The 18321-nt window shown below is 33.0% G+C and overlaps 1 protein-coding gene across 2 annotated transcripts in view; it reads right to left on the bottom strand.

Annotated features, from left to right (window-relative positions):
- The window catches only part of SOS2 (SOS Ras/Rho guanine nucleotide exchange factor 2), an 89876-nt gene that overhangs the window by 13548 nt on the left and 58007 nt on the right, over positions 1 to 18321 (bottom strand). For both annotated transcript variants that reach the window (XM_049612817.1, XM_049612818.1), the window contains 8 exons: positions 16932 to 17013; positions 15431 to 15553; positions 11686 to 11789; positions 9638 to 9860; positions 6353 to 6472; positions 6022 to 6184; positions 2183 to 2300; positions 1020 to 1192 (listed from right to left, as the gene is read on the bottom strand). In XM_049612817.1, the coding sequence (XP_049468774.1) occupies positions 1020 to 1192; positions 2183 to 2300; positions 6022 to 6184; positions 6353 to 6472; positions 9638 to 9860; positions 11686 to 11789; positions 15431 to 15553; positions 16932 to 17013 (1106 nt within the window). The remainder of the gene's footprint in view (positions 1 to 1019; positions 1193 to 2182; positions 2301 to 6021; positions 6185 to 6352; positions 6473 to 9637; positions 9861 to 11685; positions 11790 to 15430; positions 15554 to 16931; positions 17014 to 18321) is intronic.

Below are 18321 nucleotides of genomic sequence, written 5' to 3'. Positions count from 1 at the left end.
CTAATGTTGAGGGAAGAGAATGAAATATGGGACCACCAGCATCATTTTCTTTAAAGCAGGTATCTGTCTATGTTTTCATAATGGCGTACCCTAGGTCATTCTTTCTTAGGACTAGGGTATTTTGTTTTGAACTCAGAACAAAGAATAGTTACCATCTTATAATTTAGGAGGGTGGGAGTCATGGTGGCCATTTTCACTTAATATGCCTAACCTGCAGATTAAGTCTGAAAGTTTAACACAATTTTTAATGTGACAGGTGAACTTATTCCAATAGCTATTATTTGTTCTGAATTTCAAATAAGTGTAACACAGTAAAATTCATTTAACATAAACATAGTATCATAATTTACTATGGTTTAGACGCTATCCCACATCTTATAGTGCTACAGAATCAATGTTATGAACCACTGCTCAAAATAGAATATCAATTGATAGAATGTTAAAAAAAAATAATTTTTTGTTATGCATACATACTACCAACCTCTTCCCCTATTTTAAACCCAGCGTTCTTATGAAGAAATTAATTACTTAATGTTACATTGGCACATGTAAAATAATCTAAAATGGCTATCAAGCAATGATAGCACTAGTAGCGGACTTTCTTTTTACTACATGGACATCAGAGTTACATTCCATTTCGTCATTCATTTTTTGAACGTATTATTTGAAACAATTGCACAAAGAAGCAATACTCTCATGAGAAACTATCTAATATATGTATTTTTAAGATTTTATTTTTAAGTAATTTCTACACCCAACTATGGGGCTCGAACTTACAACCCTGAGATCAAAAGCCACATGCTCTACCAACTGAGCCAGCCAGGCCTCCAGTACCTAATAATAATTACTGCATATTGTTAGCACAGAACATCTAATATTTACTTCTATCTATTAATTATTAACTTACTATATTATTTTTATAGTAAAATAGGTGGCATAACGCGTGGTTATGATATTTCTTACAGATTGCAGAGGATGTATTATGTTCTCTTTTAAGGATAAGCAAAGAAAATATTTACCCTCATTTCTGGTTCTATCCGTAAACAGTAAGGTTGATTCTGATACTGCTGAATTTCTCCAGTAATTTCAGCTACTTTCCTCCTCTTACTGAAATTGATTAAATCTTTCCCTTTCTTTTTTAAAAAATCATTATTCCCTTCTTCAGTTTTCAGAATATTTGTTAAATATATTCCTAGTAAAAAAAAGTATTTGAAGTTATAAAATTTGTTACTTAATCAACCATTTGAAAAAACAACTGTTCTAATAAAGTTGAAAGACATCCTATAATCCAGCAATTCTACCCCTAAAATGTTAAGTCTCTGATAGGCGTATTAATCAATTTTACATTAGGAATTTTTTTAACATGGGAAGAATTAAAAATAAAAAGAAAATTAGGGTTTAGAAAAGGCTTAATTTCTTTCTTAGACTAATAGCCTAAAATAAAAGGATTCATTCACAAAGTCTAAATTATAAGTGTTATATATGTTCTAACCATTTTAATATTTGATTATAAATATTTAATGCCAATGATCTTAAATAATGATCAATAAATAAATTTTAAGCCAATTCTGGTGATAAGACTACAGATTTATAAACTAATCCTCTGTTTTCCCAAAGCCCATAATTTAGATAGAAAAAGAATTATTCCTCACTCTGGGATAGTAAGAAAGTTTTTAGCTCCTTTTTCATACATAATTATGGGTTCATTTAAATCAGTAGCTCTCAATGGGGGGGACAATTTTCTCCTATAGGGGATATTTGGGATTGGCTAGAGATGTTTTTGGTTAACATAACTGGTTGTGTATGTGTGTGTATACACAGGCATACATGTTTGTTCAAAATTCCTATGTTGAAATCCTAATGCCCAATGTGATAGTATTAGGAGATGGGGTCTTCAGGAAGTGCTTAAATCATGAAGATGGAGCCCTAGTGAATGGGATTAGTGCTTTTATAGAAAGACTCTACAGAGCTCCTTACAACAACTCTATGAGATAATTTTTATAACCTTATGTTAAAGACAGGGAAGTAGAGACTTTAAGTTTTATTTATCAATATGAACAGCTACTATCTGAGATATGCTCAGTTATAAAAATTGGGACAATCTGCCTTTAAAGGCTGGTATCTCTTGGCTACAAAAAACTGTACCTAAAATGTAAGCATAAATCTATATTTAGTAACTTACCAAAAAAAGGCACACAAGGTGGATTGATTGACTTAAGTTTTACCAGATATTTTTTAAAGTGATCTTGACTTAATTCCACAGCTTCATCCAAAATTCTCCTTTTTCTTTCCTGCAATGCCTTTAAAATATATAAAGTGAATATAATTTGTTTTTTACAATTAAATCATATTTTATGAACACAGAGTTTGGAATTTTATAAAATTCTGCAAATATCTGAAAAATAACTTTTTAAATTAAGGATGTGTAGTATTTCTTTCTGTACTTGCCTGAAATGATTTATCTATAAACATAAAACTTTTTAGTTTTTTTGATGTCAATTAGATGATTAAGCAATAAAAAATTCTTCCCAAGACCTTATTAGTTATATTTCTGATTAGCCAGAGTTTCAAGTTATAGCTATAGGAGAGAAATGTCCCAAAGCATTCAAATATTTTTGTACTTTCTACTGAAAGGTCTTTTGGGGTTAAGGGTAAGATTTTGCTAAGGAGGAGAAGGGTGTGGGAGGGAGAGAAGAATTGAATGAAAATTTAGTAAAGCAAGTAAGCAGAGTCATTTCTTTTATATTTCATTATTACATTTGTTACAAATTAATTTATTTTTAACCTTGTAAGTACACACACACACACACACACACACACACACAGGGCAAACTTTATACTTGACAGAAACTGTTCAATGCATTTCCTTTAACTTAAGGAAAAAGCAAAGGTGACTGCATTGTTAACTTTTATTCAGTACTATACAGAAGTCCTAACTAGCATGAACAAAAAAAATAAAGTTCTAGAAAATGAAAAGAAAAATTGTCAGTATTCACAGAGGAAATAACTGTCTGTGAAGAAATAAATCTACATATAGAGTATTAATCAGAGAATTTAGCAAAGTTTCTGGATATAAAACTAATAGGCAAAAATCAATTGCATTTTTAGATATCATCAATAAAGAAAACAAGATATTAAAAAATATTCTAATATAAATCTAACAAAAAGGTATGAGATCTTCATGAAGAAAACCATAAAACTTTATTAAATGAATCAATAAATGGAGAGATACACATGATCATGGTTTGGAAAACTCACTGTAAAATTGTCAGTTCTTCATCAATTGAACCAACTGCAATTTATATAACCAATGCAATTCCCATCAAACTGTCAATAAATGTATGGAAGCAACTGGCTAGCCAGCCATATGGAACAAAACATGAAATTTAACTTCAACCTCACTCCATACTGAAAACTTATTTCCAGCTATGGCGGCGTACCTGGGTGGCTCAGTCAGTTGGGCGTCCAACTTTGGCTCAAGTCATGATCTCACTGCTGGTGGGTTTGAGCCCCACAAGGGGCTCTATGCTGACAGCTCAGAGCCTGGAGCTTGCTTCTATGTCTCCCTCTATCTCTTCCCCTTCCCCACTCAGGCTCTCTCTTTCTCTCTCTCTCTCTCTCCCCCCCCCCCCCCCCGCCAAATAAATAAACATTTTAAAAAATGTAATAAAAACTTATCTTCAGCTGGATTAAGGACTTAATGTGAAAGACAAAACATTAACATATTAGAGGAAGATCAATTAAACAAGACACCCAAAAGCACAAATTATAAAAGACAAAATAAATAAATTTGACTACATTAAGAACTTTTTTCATCAAAATACATTTAAAAAAAGGTGAAAAGGGAAGATCTGACAAGAGATATTATCACACACTAACTGACAAAAGACTAAGTTCCAGTATATAAGAGAACTCATACAGATTCAAAAGAAAAACTCAACAATTAAAAAGTCAAAAAATTTCCATAAGAAGAAATACAAAGAACCAATAAATGTTTAAAAAGAGGTTCAAACTCATTAGAAATCAGGGGCTTATCAACCAAAACCACAAGACTAGAAAATGAAAAGGACTGACAATGTCAGTACTGGTGAGAATGTAAAACAACCAGAACTCACACATTTCTGGTGGGAGTATAAACTGGTACAATTACTTGGGAAAACAATTTGGCATTTTCTAGTATAGCTAATGATACCCATATCCTATCATCTAGTAGTTCTAGGTAAATAACAGAGAAATTTGTGCATGCATGCACTAGGATTTATTTAGAGAATGTTCATGGCACCATAACTGATAATAGCCTCACACTGGAAACATGCAAATGGCCATTAACTAATGAATAAATAAATAAAGTTTGGTAAATTTATTCTTATAATATGATACAGCTATGAAAAAGAATGAACTATAGCAGCAAGAAACAACCTGGATGAATTTTTTTTTTAAGTTTATTTATTTGGACAGAGAGAAAAAGAGAGCGTGAGCAGGGTAGGGGCAGAGAGAGAGGGAGAGAAAGAATCCCAAGCAGGTTCCACGCTATCAACACAGAGCCTGATGCGGGGCTCTATCTCACGAACCGTGAGATCTTGACCTGAGCCAAGATCAAGAGTTGGATGCATAAATGACTGTGCCACTCAGGTGCCCCAATCTGGATGAATTTTAGGAAGATAATGTTGCATAAAAAAAGCATTTGAAAAACTATATTCATATATAATTAAGAAATATGCAAAATGAAATAGTACATTGTTTAGAGATACAAATAATAAAACTATAGGAAAATAATAAGCAACAAAATTCAGAATGGTAATTGGCTCTGAACGGATGAAAAAGGAGATGGAATTGGGAGTTCTTAAATTGGATACCAGGTATACAGGTGTTGTTTGTATTTTTATTCTTTCGGCTTTAGACATATTTTATAAATATTGTTCTATACCTAATATTAAGAGACTAAAACTTAAACCTCTCAAAATAAATACATTACACTTTAGAGTTTTTCAAAGTCAGAATTAAAATTATTAATCTATTAAATAGATTAATATTTGGCAATAATCAACTGTTAATATCCTTCATATATGAAAAATTCATACAAATAAATAAAATGCAAACACCCAAATAGAAAAATACATACACGAAAGCAGTTTGCCTTCCACTCCCCTCTAATCATAACCAACTGAAAGAACCAATGTTAAGAAACGAGTATGTATCTTTCCATACTCTTCTCAATGCTCATGCAATTCCATTAACATGTTTAGGGTTTGCTCTGTTTTGTTACATAAAAATGAAATCGTATAATACTCATTGTTCTAAAGTTTTTCCCCTGTAATATTACAAATATTATTTTAAGACAATACACAGATCCTACTCACTTTTTTTTCTAGAGCTGAATAGTATTCTACACTGTTGGTGTAGAACAATGTATTCAAGTCATTCTATTTATGGACATACAGGTTGTTTCTACTACTAGTAGTACTACTACTACTAGTGGTTTTCTGCTACTACAATTAACGCTGCAGAAACTACATCTTTGTACATTAACCGTACAGTCTGGCACTTTTATTTCTGGATCCAAGAGTATGTGTTTTGTAACATATACTTTCTGTATCTTCTGAATTTTCTATAACAAACACTAAACATGTACTCTTATATATAATTAAAAAAACCAAATTTTAAGTTTTAGAAAGACTTCTCTCCACGTTCCTCTTTCTTTGACTGTATACATTAAACTAAAGGTAATTGAAGTAATTTGTATACTTATACTGAAAATGCTTGTCATTTATTTGAAACAATTGATGTGTCACTGGAAAAATCCGTTTGGAACTTCATTACATTTAAGCAGCATATTAAACAGAGTCTCAAGTCTCACATTCCTTGAAGAATCCTAGGCTTACCAGTGTATACTGATATATTTAAGGGAATAAGATGATTTATAAAGGATTCATTCAAAACTACTGGTGGTAGAAGCAGTGTCTTTTACATCAATTGTATCTCCCCCCCAAAAAAGATAAAATATTTAAGCCTAAAACTTACCTCAAAAGTATGGTCTAGTCTGTACACTGACACTGAATTTACTGCACTGACTATCTCCAGTACACCATTGAAATTATTCAAATCTTGAAAAACTTGCAGAATTTCTATAATTCTACTTAGTACTGCCACCCGTTCCTCAAAATTTTCTGCTTCCACAATGCACCTAACCAAAAAAATAAAAATAAAAAAAATCATGGCTTAAAATGCAATTATGCAATTTCCTCGCCTCATGTAGAAAAGAAGAAATGTATTTTTAGCCAGAATTTAAGCTTATAGATGACTTCTATTATGATTATTAAGAAGTAATAAGACAGAATAAGTAAACACTCACTTTTCAAACCAGAGGGTGAGATTTGTGGTATGGCGAATCATTTTTAATAAATTTGGAGAATTTATTTCTTTATCTTCTTTGGTCCACACACTCCCTACAAGTTCAGAAGGCTGGACTTTCCTGTGGAACCAAAAATCAATCCAACTTAACTTACAAATGATTAGTATCAAAATTATTTAAAGATCTCCTAAAACTTAGTAAGGAAAAGACAACCCAAAAGATAGATGGACAAACATATAAACAGGTTTAAATCACAGAGGACTGGACCCAAATAGTCACATAAACATGAAAAAATATTTTATCTCTTATTCAGGGAGAAGAACATTAAACTACAACAAAATGCCATTTCACTCCTGTCTAACAAAAGTCTAATGATACCAAATGGGTAAAGATGTGAAAAAAACAGCACCTTTCCAACACTAATGTGCAAGTGAAAACTATAACAATCACCTTGTAAATAAATTTAGCAATTTCTCAAAATACTGAAGATATACATATTCAATTATCCCACAGTTCTATCTAGGTATATATTCTAGATACACCAGGTTATAAGAAAACATGAATAAGAATATTCAGTGAAGCAGTCATTATTTCCAAGAGTGAAAAATCACAAACAACCTAGAGGTTCATCATCAAGAGACTAGATAAATTATGGAGCATTCATATAATGGAATATCACACAGTAATTAGAATAAGCAAACTAGAGCTATATTCACCAACTTGAATACCAGAAACAATTTAAGTGCAAAATATGTTGCAGAATGATACATAAGTATAAACTATTTTAAATCTGCAAAATATTATATACTGTTGATCAATGTGTGTATGTATATAAATTATAAAGACATACATAAGAACAATAAACACCAAATAAAGGATAGTGGTTATTGGGAGAAAGAAGAGGAATGGATTGAGAGGAATTAGTGTAAGCATTTCATTTTTGTAATGCTTTCGTTGTTCATGAGCTCTCCTTATGTAATTTTCTACATTTTTTAAATACATTTTTTACTTCATTAAAAAACCGGACATAAAAGCAGATTAAATCATCGTATACAGTCAGTCAGGATTACATATTTAAAAAATTGACCAGTGGCATACCCAACAATGTCCTACAGACATGGCTATTAATTAATTAAAAAAAGGTTTTTAATCAGTAGATTCAAGTATACATGGATACTTGCTAACAGTTTTTAAAATAAGTTTTCTTATGTGGTTCTATTATTTCACCAGAAATTCAGTTTACAGTGTCATCGTTTTACATGTTAGTCTTAATCCATAATACACATATCACTTAACAAACCTATTTTCTGTGTTCTGAAGGCAGGTCCACATAGAGCTAAGTGTTTTTGTTTTGTTTCTGATGTCCACTCATGTAACAGTTACTTTATGAGGAAAAACTTGATACAGTACTATTTGCTTTTTAATCTCATGTAACAAGTCCCTCATTCCTACCTTTACAAAAGCAAAAAACAACCTGAACTCCAAATTACTTAAAATACAACACAACACTCTGAATCAGATGTTGACAACTTCTGATGTGTGTGCTAAATTCTGAATGGCACAGCCAGGGTGAACCAGAAGCCCAATTCTAAAGAAGGAAAAGTTTTTATCTCTGCTGCCTTCCTACATTCTCCATTAGCACTAAATGTTGTATATTCTTGCTTTTCCCTTTAAAAAAAAATGGCTGCCAACAGGATAACTTCTTAAAGGTATTTGTATTTTGGAAGGGATTCCTAAATGCAGAAAAGTTTTTGATGGAATGATAGTGGTGGGAGGTCATTTTTTGACAGAGTTGGGGGAGGATGCAGTTACCTGCAAGGCCTGTACTCTTCATAGGAGCCTGGGTTGTAAATGAAAGAAGAAAGCTTAAATTAGGAAGAAGACAGAATAGGGCTAATGTAATGGGAAAGGGACAGTGGTTTAAAAAAAGATGGTAGAGGAAGAAGCTGATAAAAGCAAGCTGAAAGGAGAGAAGACTATAGTTAGAAGCTGCTTGAATTAGTAATTTTGAAATAAGAATGATTTGGAGTGATAACAAGATATGGAATATGACCACGAGAGGTGTTTTGATTTGGAGTGGAGAATGACATTGGAAGTGATGAAACCATGAAACTGTAAAGGTTAGGCTGTGAATGGGTGATCTGCATGGATACAGGGTAATGGCAGGAAGTGTTGTACAAGTAAAGACATGATGGGATACAGATCAAAGTAAACAGCCAAGCACATTTCTAACGAATTTCACAAATGAAAGAAAGTGGTTCAGAAGTTTTAAGCATGGGTCATCATCACACTTAATAACTTTTCTTTAAAGTAAATATGAATTTTTAACTTAAATAGAGGGGCAGAGGGAGGACAGAGGATCTGAAGTGGGCTCTGTGTTGACAGCAGAGCCCAACATGGGGCTCGAACTCACAAGCTGTGCGTGAGATCATAACCTGAGCTGAAGTCAGATGTTTAACCAACTGAACCACCCAGATGCCCCTTAAGTTAATACTGACTTCAAACAGCTGAAATACTTAAGACTCCTTTCAAAAAATAATGGAATCTTTATTCTTCTAAAAATTTTGTTATTCAATTGCCTAGCAAACCTAACTCAAACTCCAAATTAAAATTTTGATTATGTAGAACCTGAAAAAAGAAAATAAAGCTTGTCTCACTCAATATTCTATTTACTCAGCTGCCTTTAAGAGTCTACCAATCCATACTGACTGATTTAGTTGAACCAACTCCAACTAAAGCAATCTGAGAAAGTATCAGGAGCAGAAGCTGGGTGACTGCCTTGAAAGTGTTGCTATTCTGCTGCATAGTTTCTCTCCACCACTACTCTAGTGAAGGATTTCTAGGACCTACTCTAGGCCTAAACAGCAATATAAGACTTTTATCTATAGAAAAAAATTGTAGTTAAAAACTGTGCTGTGAGCTTTCTTCCAAGCCCACAAGAAGACATGAGGCATTTTTTAAAAAAAATTTCTTTTAATCTTTATTTATTTTTGAGAGAGAGACAGAGTGTGAGCAGGGGAGGGGCAGAGAGAGAGGGAGACACAGAATCCAAAGCAGGCTTCAGGCCCTGAGCCATGAGCACAGAGCCTGACGCGGGGCTCGAACCCATGAACCGTGAGATCATGACCTAAGCCGAAGTCGGATGCTCAACCAACTGAGCCACCCAGGCACCCCGACATGAGGCATTTTTAAGCATTCATAAATAATTTGCAAAATGTTCTGAAAACAGACAGAGGTATGTTTAAGATTCTTGAAAACAGCAGCAAATGAACATTAATTGTTTACCTGTAGAGATCAGATTCCAAAAGTGTCAGCTGACGTGCAATTTCTATTGGATGAAGTGTCATAAGATCAAATGTTTCAAACTGTCCTGGTCTGCTAATATGCCATTCAATTGGTGGAGGTGGACTCTCAAAGGTAATATTATGGCTTATTCCATTTGCCTGAGCTTGTTTCTTCCTCTTGATGATCTTAGCAATTGACTCTACCCACTTCTTCATAGCTTTCCCTATGTTTGTGTTGCAGAGTACAAATAAAAAAATACCTTTTACTTGACAGACTGACTGCAAATCTTTGTATAATCTCTGATCTTCACCCAGCTTCAATAATTATCAACTCATGGCCAATTTTGGTTTCATCTAACCCCACTCATGCCCTCCCTCCACCCCCCATGTTATTGTGAAACAAGTATATCATATTATTTCATTTGTATTTAAGTATGTATCTAAAAAATTAAACACTTTTTTTAAATGACCACAATACCATTATCATATATAAAAATGACAATAACTTAATATCATCAAATCTAATTAGTGCTCAGATTTCCCTGATTCTCTCATAAATGCTTTCTAATAGTTGGTTTCTTTGAAATAGGGTTTTAACATGAACTATAAATTGCACTGAGTCAGTGTCTCAAATCTCTTTTCATCAATCTACAGTCTCTCCTTTTCTCTCTCATTTTTGCTTGCAATTCACTTGTTAAAATGGAATCATCTGCCTTGTGGTATTTCCCAAGTCTGAATTTTTCCAATTGTTTTTGTGGTATCTCTGTTCCCTTTTTTTTCTGTAAATCATACACACAGAGATGTGATATGATATAGGATCAATTTTTTGACATGAATACTTGCACGAATAGTTCCAACAGCCAGCATATAATGTCCAGTTACTTCTCTTGTTACAATATTATTAGGGAGTTGAAAAATAGTAATATTCTAATTCTATCATTCCTTCTCTGTTTATTAGTTAAAATATTTTTATAAAAAGAAACTTTCCCTCATCACTATTTGGTTATGCTGTGGTATAACTTACTTCAGAAAGGCCTTACGACATCAACTTTAGACATTAACATAACCCTTTATTTGCTTTATTCTAATACATATATGTATTTTATTTTTTTTATTTTAGAGAGAGAGAAAGAGTGAGTGTGAGTGGGGGAGAGGGACAGAGGGAGAGAGAGACAATCTTAAGCAGGTTGCACACTTAATGCAGAGCCCAACACTGGACTGGATCCCATGACCCTGGGATCATGACCCGAGCCAAAATAAAAAGTCAGATGCTCAATCCACTGAGCCACCCAGGTGCCCCTACATATATGTATTTTAGGAGTTTCTTAGATCATATATAATTTAGTGTCCTCATTAAGAAAATAATATAAAAAAATTAATTTACTACCAAAAACAAGTATCAAGGCACACATGATGATAATGTATCTTAAACATCTCAAAGCTGAAACAAAGGAATCACAGTCTCTATTTTAAATAAAATCCCCCTTAAGTAAAAACAAGCAGGAGAGAAGTTAGGTTTAAACTATTCTTAATTAATGCCTTATACTGTTAGATAAATGATCTTGATTCAATAATATACATTTGCTTAAATGTTCATGGTGCAGAATTTAATTTCATGGGCTGTGCTCTGAAACTTCAGATAGGAAAGTCCTATCTTTCACGTGCTAAAAATATACAAAGACTTTTCCAGAAGAAGTAAATATCACTTTGAAAAGCTGTTAACCATTCAAAACTAAAGAATAAGATTAAGGAGAACACGAAAATAGATAAAATTAGTTGAAAGAATGGAAACCTTGAGATAAAATTTTAAATGTTTATTAAAGAAGACTTATAACTTCTTTTAAAGAAAGATTCTCCTAAAAAACTTGAAAAGGTAAGGTTCTCAGACTTCCAGTGGCTCTAACATGTGAGTTCCTTAGAGTCTATAAACCATACCAAATGTTATTTCAACTGTTAAAATACATAAAATAGTTTAGCTTATTTAAAAGTCAAATTTAAAAATCAACTCATGTGCAACATAAGATTCAATCAAACCTTTAAATAATATACCTCTTACACTTGAAATGAAGGATTCTAGTCTCTCAAGCAACTCCAAATCTCTTTCAAAGTCATAAAAATGATGTTCAACCCAGTGCCGAAACACATTTAAAATCCTAAAAAAAAATGGAAAGAAACACATTTTAGCAAAACCTAAGCTTCTTCTACTTCTCTAATATCATAGTGACAACTTTATATACAAAGGCCAATATAACACTCAGAGTCTCTATTTTGTATTTAGTTAAAACCTTAAGTACTTCAATGATGTGAAAACCGGTCTCAAGACTAATTTATTGTTTTAAAATTATACTTTAAAAATATTTATAAGCATAAAAATTGAAGTTTCCATATTTAACCACCCCTTTATGCTTAGGAAAAGTAACTTTTCTTTATAGATATGTAGAAAATTCATCTTCTGTACAGTACAAACACTATTTTAAATTCTTAAATTGAAAAGGATTTTTTTTAAAGATCTAAATTGATATATTTTTCACATAAAATGGCAAATCAAATAAGATTAGTGTATTTGTTTCTAAACTCAAGTGCTATCATCAGACTTCTGTTATCTACAGTTATGCCCACATTTCCTTATTTTATGTCAAGATAAAAATATTTCTGACAGAGCTGTTTTGTTTTGTAGTACCTCAAAAATGACTCTTACAACCTTGCAAACAGAGATTTAATCTATCTGTATAAATATAACATTATATATAACAAATATAACACTACATAATGATAGTGTAAATTAATTACTTTAGAATTTTTTCTTCATTATTTTAAAAAATGACCATTTGTAGGTTAGCTTCCCTCCCCCCCCAACCCCACCTGACTTTAGTTTTTCTCCCAGGCTAAGAAAAAACTTTAAATTCCCAATCTCTGTCATGTTATCTATAATTAAACAATCTTAAGTTACTGTGTGCCTGGTAGACTCGGTGGCTTAGAAAATATTTCAAAGAAACAAAACTGTTAACTTCTAGTTCACACTTAGGTCAATCTGTTGCCAATTTCTGTCCTTCATAATTTCTACAGCAGCTAATGTAATTTTAAAATTAGTATCATGTACAGGAAAAAAAATCTCATAATTAGACTTCATCAAAATTAAAAACTTCCATTGACCAAAAGACATTATTAAGAAAATGTAAACAGATGGGGCACCTGGGTGGCTCACTCAGTTAAGCGTCTGACTTCCAATTGGGTCATGATCTCACAGCTCGTGAGTTCGAGCCCTGCATCAGGCTCTGTGCTGAAAGCTTAGAGCCTGGAGCCTGCTTCAGATTCTGTATCTCCCTCTCTGTCTGCCCCTCCCCCACTAGTGCTCTGTCTTTCAAATATAAATAAATGTAAAAAAAAATTAAAAAAAAGAAAAATGCAAATTAAAACTACAAAGACATACCACTATACCCCACCAGTTCAGCTAAAATATAAAGACTGACATAACTAAATGTTGGTGAGGATATGGAGCAACTGGAACTCTCATACATTGGTGGTAAGAGTGTAATAAAGAACAATCACTTTGGGGAAAGATTCGGCAGTTTCTTTTAAAACCAAAAATATAAATACTCTACAAAGCTAGCCACTCCACTCTGAGTTATTTACCCAAGACATATGAAAAAATATATTCACAAAAGATTTATAAAATAAAGTTCATAGCAGCTTTATTCATAGTAATAAAAAACTGAAAAGAACCCAGGTGTCCTTCAGTGGGAAAAAAATTGTGGTATATTCATATTGCTACCTTAGCAATAAAACAGAAGAAACTACTGACACAAGCAAAAACATGCTCAGAAGCATGATGAGTGAAAAATGTCAGACACAAAAGAGTACATAAGAATCCGTTTATATGAAATTCTAAAACAGGTAAAACCAATCTGTGGAGGAAGATGAATAGTGCTTTGGGCAATGAGGACAAAAATTGATTAGAATGGGCATGAGGAAACTTTCTGAGGTGATGGGAACATTTATATCTTGAAAGGAGTTTGGATTATAGAGATGTATGTATTTGTTAAAATTCAACCAAAGTACATTTAAGATGTGATTGTTTTGGGGCTACTGGGGGGCAACTGGTTGAGCAACCAACTCGATTTTGACTCAGGTCTGAATCTTAGCTTATGAAATCAAGCCCCACATCAGGCTCTGTGCTGACAGCTCAGAGCCTGCTTGGGATTCTCTCTCCTCTTCTCTCCTACCCCTCTTCCACTCATGTGTGTGCATATGTATGCACATGTACTCACTCTCTAAATAAACTTAAAAAAAAGATGCAAAAGTACAATAAACAAATAATGCACTTTTAATGATATACAAATTGAAGTATTTAAGAAGTGTACTTTGAAATACATCCCCTAAATTTGACGATTAATGGACCAAGAGAAGAATAAATATATATGTGATAAGATAAATGTAACAAAATTAACAGTAGATCTAGGTGGTGGATGTATGAACTCTCACTGTAAAATTCTCTCAAATTTCCTATGTTAAAAATTTTGCAATACAACAATAGAAATGTTACAATCGTTATAAAAATTACCATCATTGCTAAAAATCCTTTAATGTTTGTAGGACTGTTTTAAAAACTTGGCTTGTATTTCAAGGCCATCTTGAATTCCACCCCATTCATTCCATATAGTTAATACCATCTACTACTTCTTGCAATACATTGTCTTCATTTCTGTTGAGTCAGTTTCCTTACTTATTTTGTCTGCACACCATTCTCACTTTTGTCTTCTTGCCTTTGTTCATACTATTTCCCAGGACCTTGAATACCTATGGCCATTTTCTGCCTACCTAAATCCTATACACCCTTTAGGGGCACTCAGATTTACCTCTTCCAAGATGGCTTCCCCTAGCTAATCTTAGCTATTGCTCAAATTATATAGGGATATATTTTTTAAAGCCACTTAAACATTTAAAATAGAATACATAACTATTATTACCGAACACAGAGCTCAAATTCACAACCCCAAAATCAAGAGTCGCATGCTCTGACTGAGCCAGCCAGGTACCCCTTAAATTTTTTAAAGTTTTGGCTGAGAGTCATGTAGCTGGGAACTCTATCATTTCTCTGAAACTACATTCATTTGTGGCAATTATCCTGGAAAATAAATCATATACTCAGTTCCAAAGTTGTAATTTATTAGTTAGCAATAATCAAGGAATCTTAATATTTACAAAGAAAAAAATATTTAGATCATGTACAATTAGGGATTGTAAAGAAAGCTAGTCAAAGGAGCTTCCAATTTCCAATCTCAGTGGTATAAAAAACGAACACGGGCTTAAGAAGTCAGAATGGAGTCTGAAACCTGTCCTGCTGTTCTCTTTATATGACCTATCTCAAATTACTTTATCTTGCTAAGTTTCAATTTCCTCATATAAGTTTCAATTTCTTTCATATATAAAGTAGTAACTGTGTTATGAGGATGAGATAAAAACGATAAGGCATTTAGGTACACAGAGAGTACCTAACAGCTAGCAGCTGCTATTATCAATTAACATTTTTAGAAATTGCTGAAATGATTTTTTAGATGAAGTAATAAATGTCTGTTTTGTGTGAGAATAATGGGGAAAGAGCTATAGATTCCATAAATATCATAAACTATAAAATAGCCCAGAATCACTAGATGATTACAAAGGAGGAGGAGCAAAGTTGACAGTAGGCACACTCACATAAAATTTTATAATTTTTACTTAATAGGTATCCTGGTATGTTAACTGTATATTGAAAATTGAACAGCACATAAAAAATAAAATACTCAGGCCAAACCTAAGTTGTACTGGTTGGACATATTCCTTGCGAAACCTTTTAAGGTCTGCACTGATTGGCTGTTCGCCTTTCTCTACTGCCAATTTATCTGCTTCAGTAGGTTCTGGCTCTGGAATTTCAAATCTAAGAAAAAAAAGAAGCAAAATGAGAGAAATTTTTTGTTTCATATACAAACGAAAAGGATTTAAAATACAACAGAAAAAATATTGTATTTAAGCAACTTTCTTTCCTATCATTTATGTGAAAAGTGCAATTACTGATAAACTTTCCCCGAAGTATTACATACTGTAAGAAATTGTTCTTTAGCTACACAGTAGGAAGGTTTAATATTCTTACTTTTATCAAAACAAGTTTGATAACTAGCACTGATCAATACAGAAAAGGTCAATTAAAAAGATCAAGCTATATAAAAATAATCTGTAAGGAGAAAAACTTTCTTAAATGATGTAACAGAATTGTTAATCTAATAATCTGTCCTTAATATTTATTTTGTTAAAATTAAAGTAGACATAAACTTCCTTAAATGACTATACATACAAGAGAAGGCCCAAACTGAATTTTAAACAATATTTGAAGAACACACTTAAGTGGATAAGGTAACAATCAAAGCTAAAACAAATAAAAGGAAACCTTGCCCAATCATAGGAAATATAGCTAAAATAGGAGTCTAAGAAATGTGCTTTCCTTATTTTGGACATGGAAATACAACTAACTAGATCTTCATAGCACATTACACTGATTCAGTCTGGTAAACTTAGTTTCACAGTACAACATAATGATACAGGTGAAGATGTAATTCTGGTATATTAGGTTTTTATATGTGAAACAAAAATTATTTTGGAGCCCAGACACTATCTAAAGAGGAAAAATTCAATCCAAAACTTAGAGTTTTTAAAAAACTAATCATAATGAAGGAACTGTTAATTTTTTTACATATAATAAGACTTTAATTATGTTTTTAATAAGAATATTTATCTTTTGGAAAATGAAAATGAAAATATTTACAGATGAAATATGTTGCGTAGGATTTACTCCTAAATAATCCTGAGTTAGAGTATTGAAGTCAGTAGGGAAAGAGATGAAAAATGGGTTGATAATTACTGAAGCTGGATGATGAATAAATGGGGTTTACTGTACTCTTCCATTTACTCTTTTATATGGTTTGAAATTTTCTTTAGTAAAAAGTCTATTTTAAAGTGACAAGTAAAAAAGTCTCTTTTAAGGAAGTTTTTATTGCACCCCCAAAACTCATTTAAATACATACTCAAAATTGGGTCTTTTTGATTACCACTATAAATATTGCTATGATCTGAAGAGATATTTTTTATAAAAGATATTTCAATGAGCACATTGTTTGAAGAGAACAGTAATACTACTAATTTAATGCCAAATATATTATGTTCAAAAACTAGGTGAGCACATACTAGGTCCCCATCACTTTGCAAGGAACAAAGTAGTTAACTTTTTATAAAGTGTTAAGTAAAATAAATATTTTTCTTACCGTTCAATCAGTAAGCTTAGTAATTCCTGTGGTTTACAAAATGAACGGTATGTAGTAAGAAAAGTACGGACAAAATTGGGATCTGAAAAGATAAAGAGTATAAAATGGGACGTATGTTCAATTTATTCAGTTTCATTAATTCAAAGTAGCATATTTTGGAGGACTTCCTTTTTTTTCCAATATTAATTTATTTTTGAGAGAGAGAGAGAGAGAGAGAGAGAGTGAGAGTGAGAGTGCACGCGTGAGAGCAGGAGAGGGGCAGAGACAGAGAGGGAGATACAGAATCTGAAACAGGTTCCAGGCTCTGAGGTGTCAGCAAAGAGCCTAATGTAGGGCTTGAACTCTGAACAATAAGATCGTGACCTCAGCAGAAGTCAGAAGCTTAACCTACTGAGCCACCCAGGTGCCCCTTTTCCTTTTTCTTTTTATTCTGGTTCCTCCCACCATGGTCTTCCTGCCAATTATGGGATTTATTTATTTTTAATTAAAAACAATTTTTAATGTTTATTATTTTTGAGGGACAGAGAGAGACAGAACACGAGCAGGGGAGGGGCAGAAAGAGAGGGAAACACAGAATCCACAGCAGGCTCCAGGCTCTGTCTGAACAGAGCCCGATGCAGGGCTCAAAACCCACAAACCGTAAGATCGTGACCTCAGCCAAAGTTGGATACTTAACCAACTGAGCCCCCCAGGCACCCCATGGTATTTCTTGATAAATGAGGACTGTTTTCCAATTTAAGAGTCATACAATTTTTATGAATATTTAATAATTAATGAAGTCAACAATATTATACATATATATTTTTAAGTTTATTTTCAGACAGAGAGAGAGAGAGAGAGAGAGAGAAAGAGAGAGCACAGTGGGGGATGGGCAGAGAGAGAGAGGGAAAGAGAGAAAATCCCAAGCAGGCTCCGCACTGTCAGTGCAGAGCCCGACATGGGGCTCAAACCCATGAACCGTGAGATCATGACCTGAGCCAAGTCAGACGCTTCACCAACTAAGCCACCCCATGTGCACCAACAATACTGTATTTTAGAGACATTTAATTAGTTATTTATTCCCTTTGATCCTATGGAATTCTTTTTATATTTTAGAAGCAATCCCTTTTTTTCCATGCCTCAAGCATTTTTTTCTTTTTGCTTCAAGTTTTTTAAAAAAATTCTAGTTAGTTAACATACAGGGTAATATTGGCTTCAGGAGTAGAATTTAGTGATTCATCACTTATGTACAAAAACTGGTGCTCATCACAAGCGGCAAACTTTTTTTTTAAGTTTGTTTATTTATTTATTTGGAGAGAGACAGCACAAGCAGGGAAGGAACAGAGAGGCGGGGCGGGGGGGGGGGCGGCGGGGGAGAGAGAATCCCAAGCAGGCCCTGTTCTGTCAGCAC

This window comes from Panthera uncia (assembly GCF_023721935.1).
Source record: "Panthera uncia isolate 11264 chromosome B3 unlocalized genomic scaffold, Puncia_PCG_1.0 HiC_scaffold_1, whole genome shotgun sequence".
Taxonomy (NCBI): domain Eukaryota; kingdom Metazoa; phylum Chordata; class Mammalia; order Carnivora; family Felidae; genus Panthera; species Panthera uncia.
This window is presented reverse-complemented; position numbering and strand designations above follow the sequence as displayed.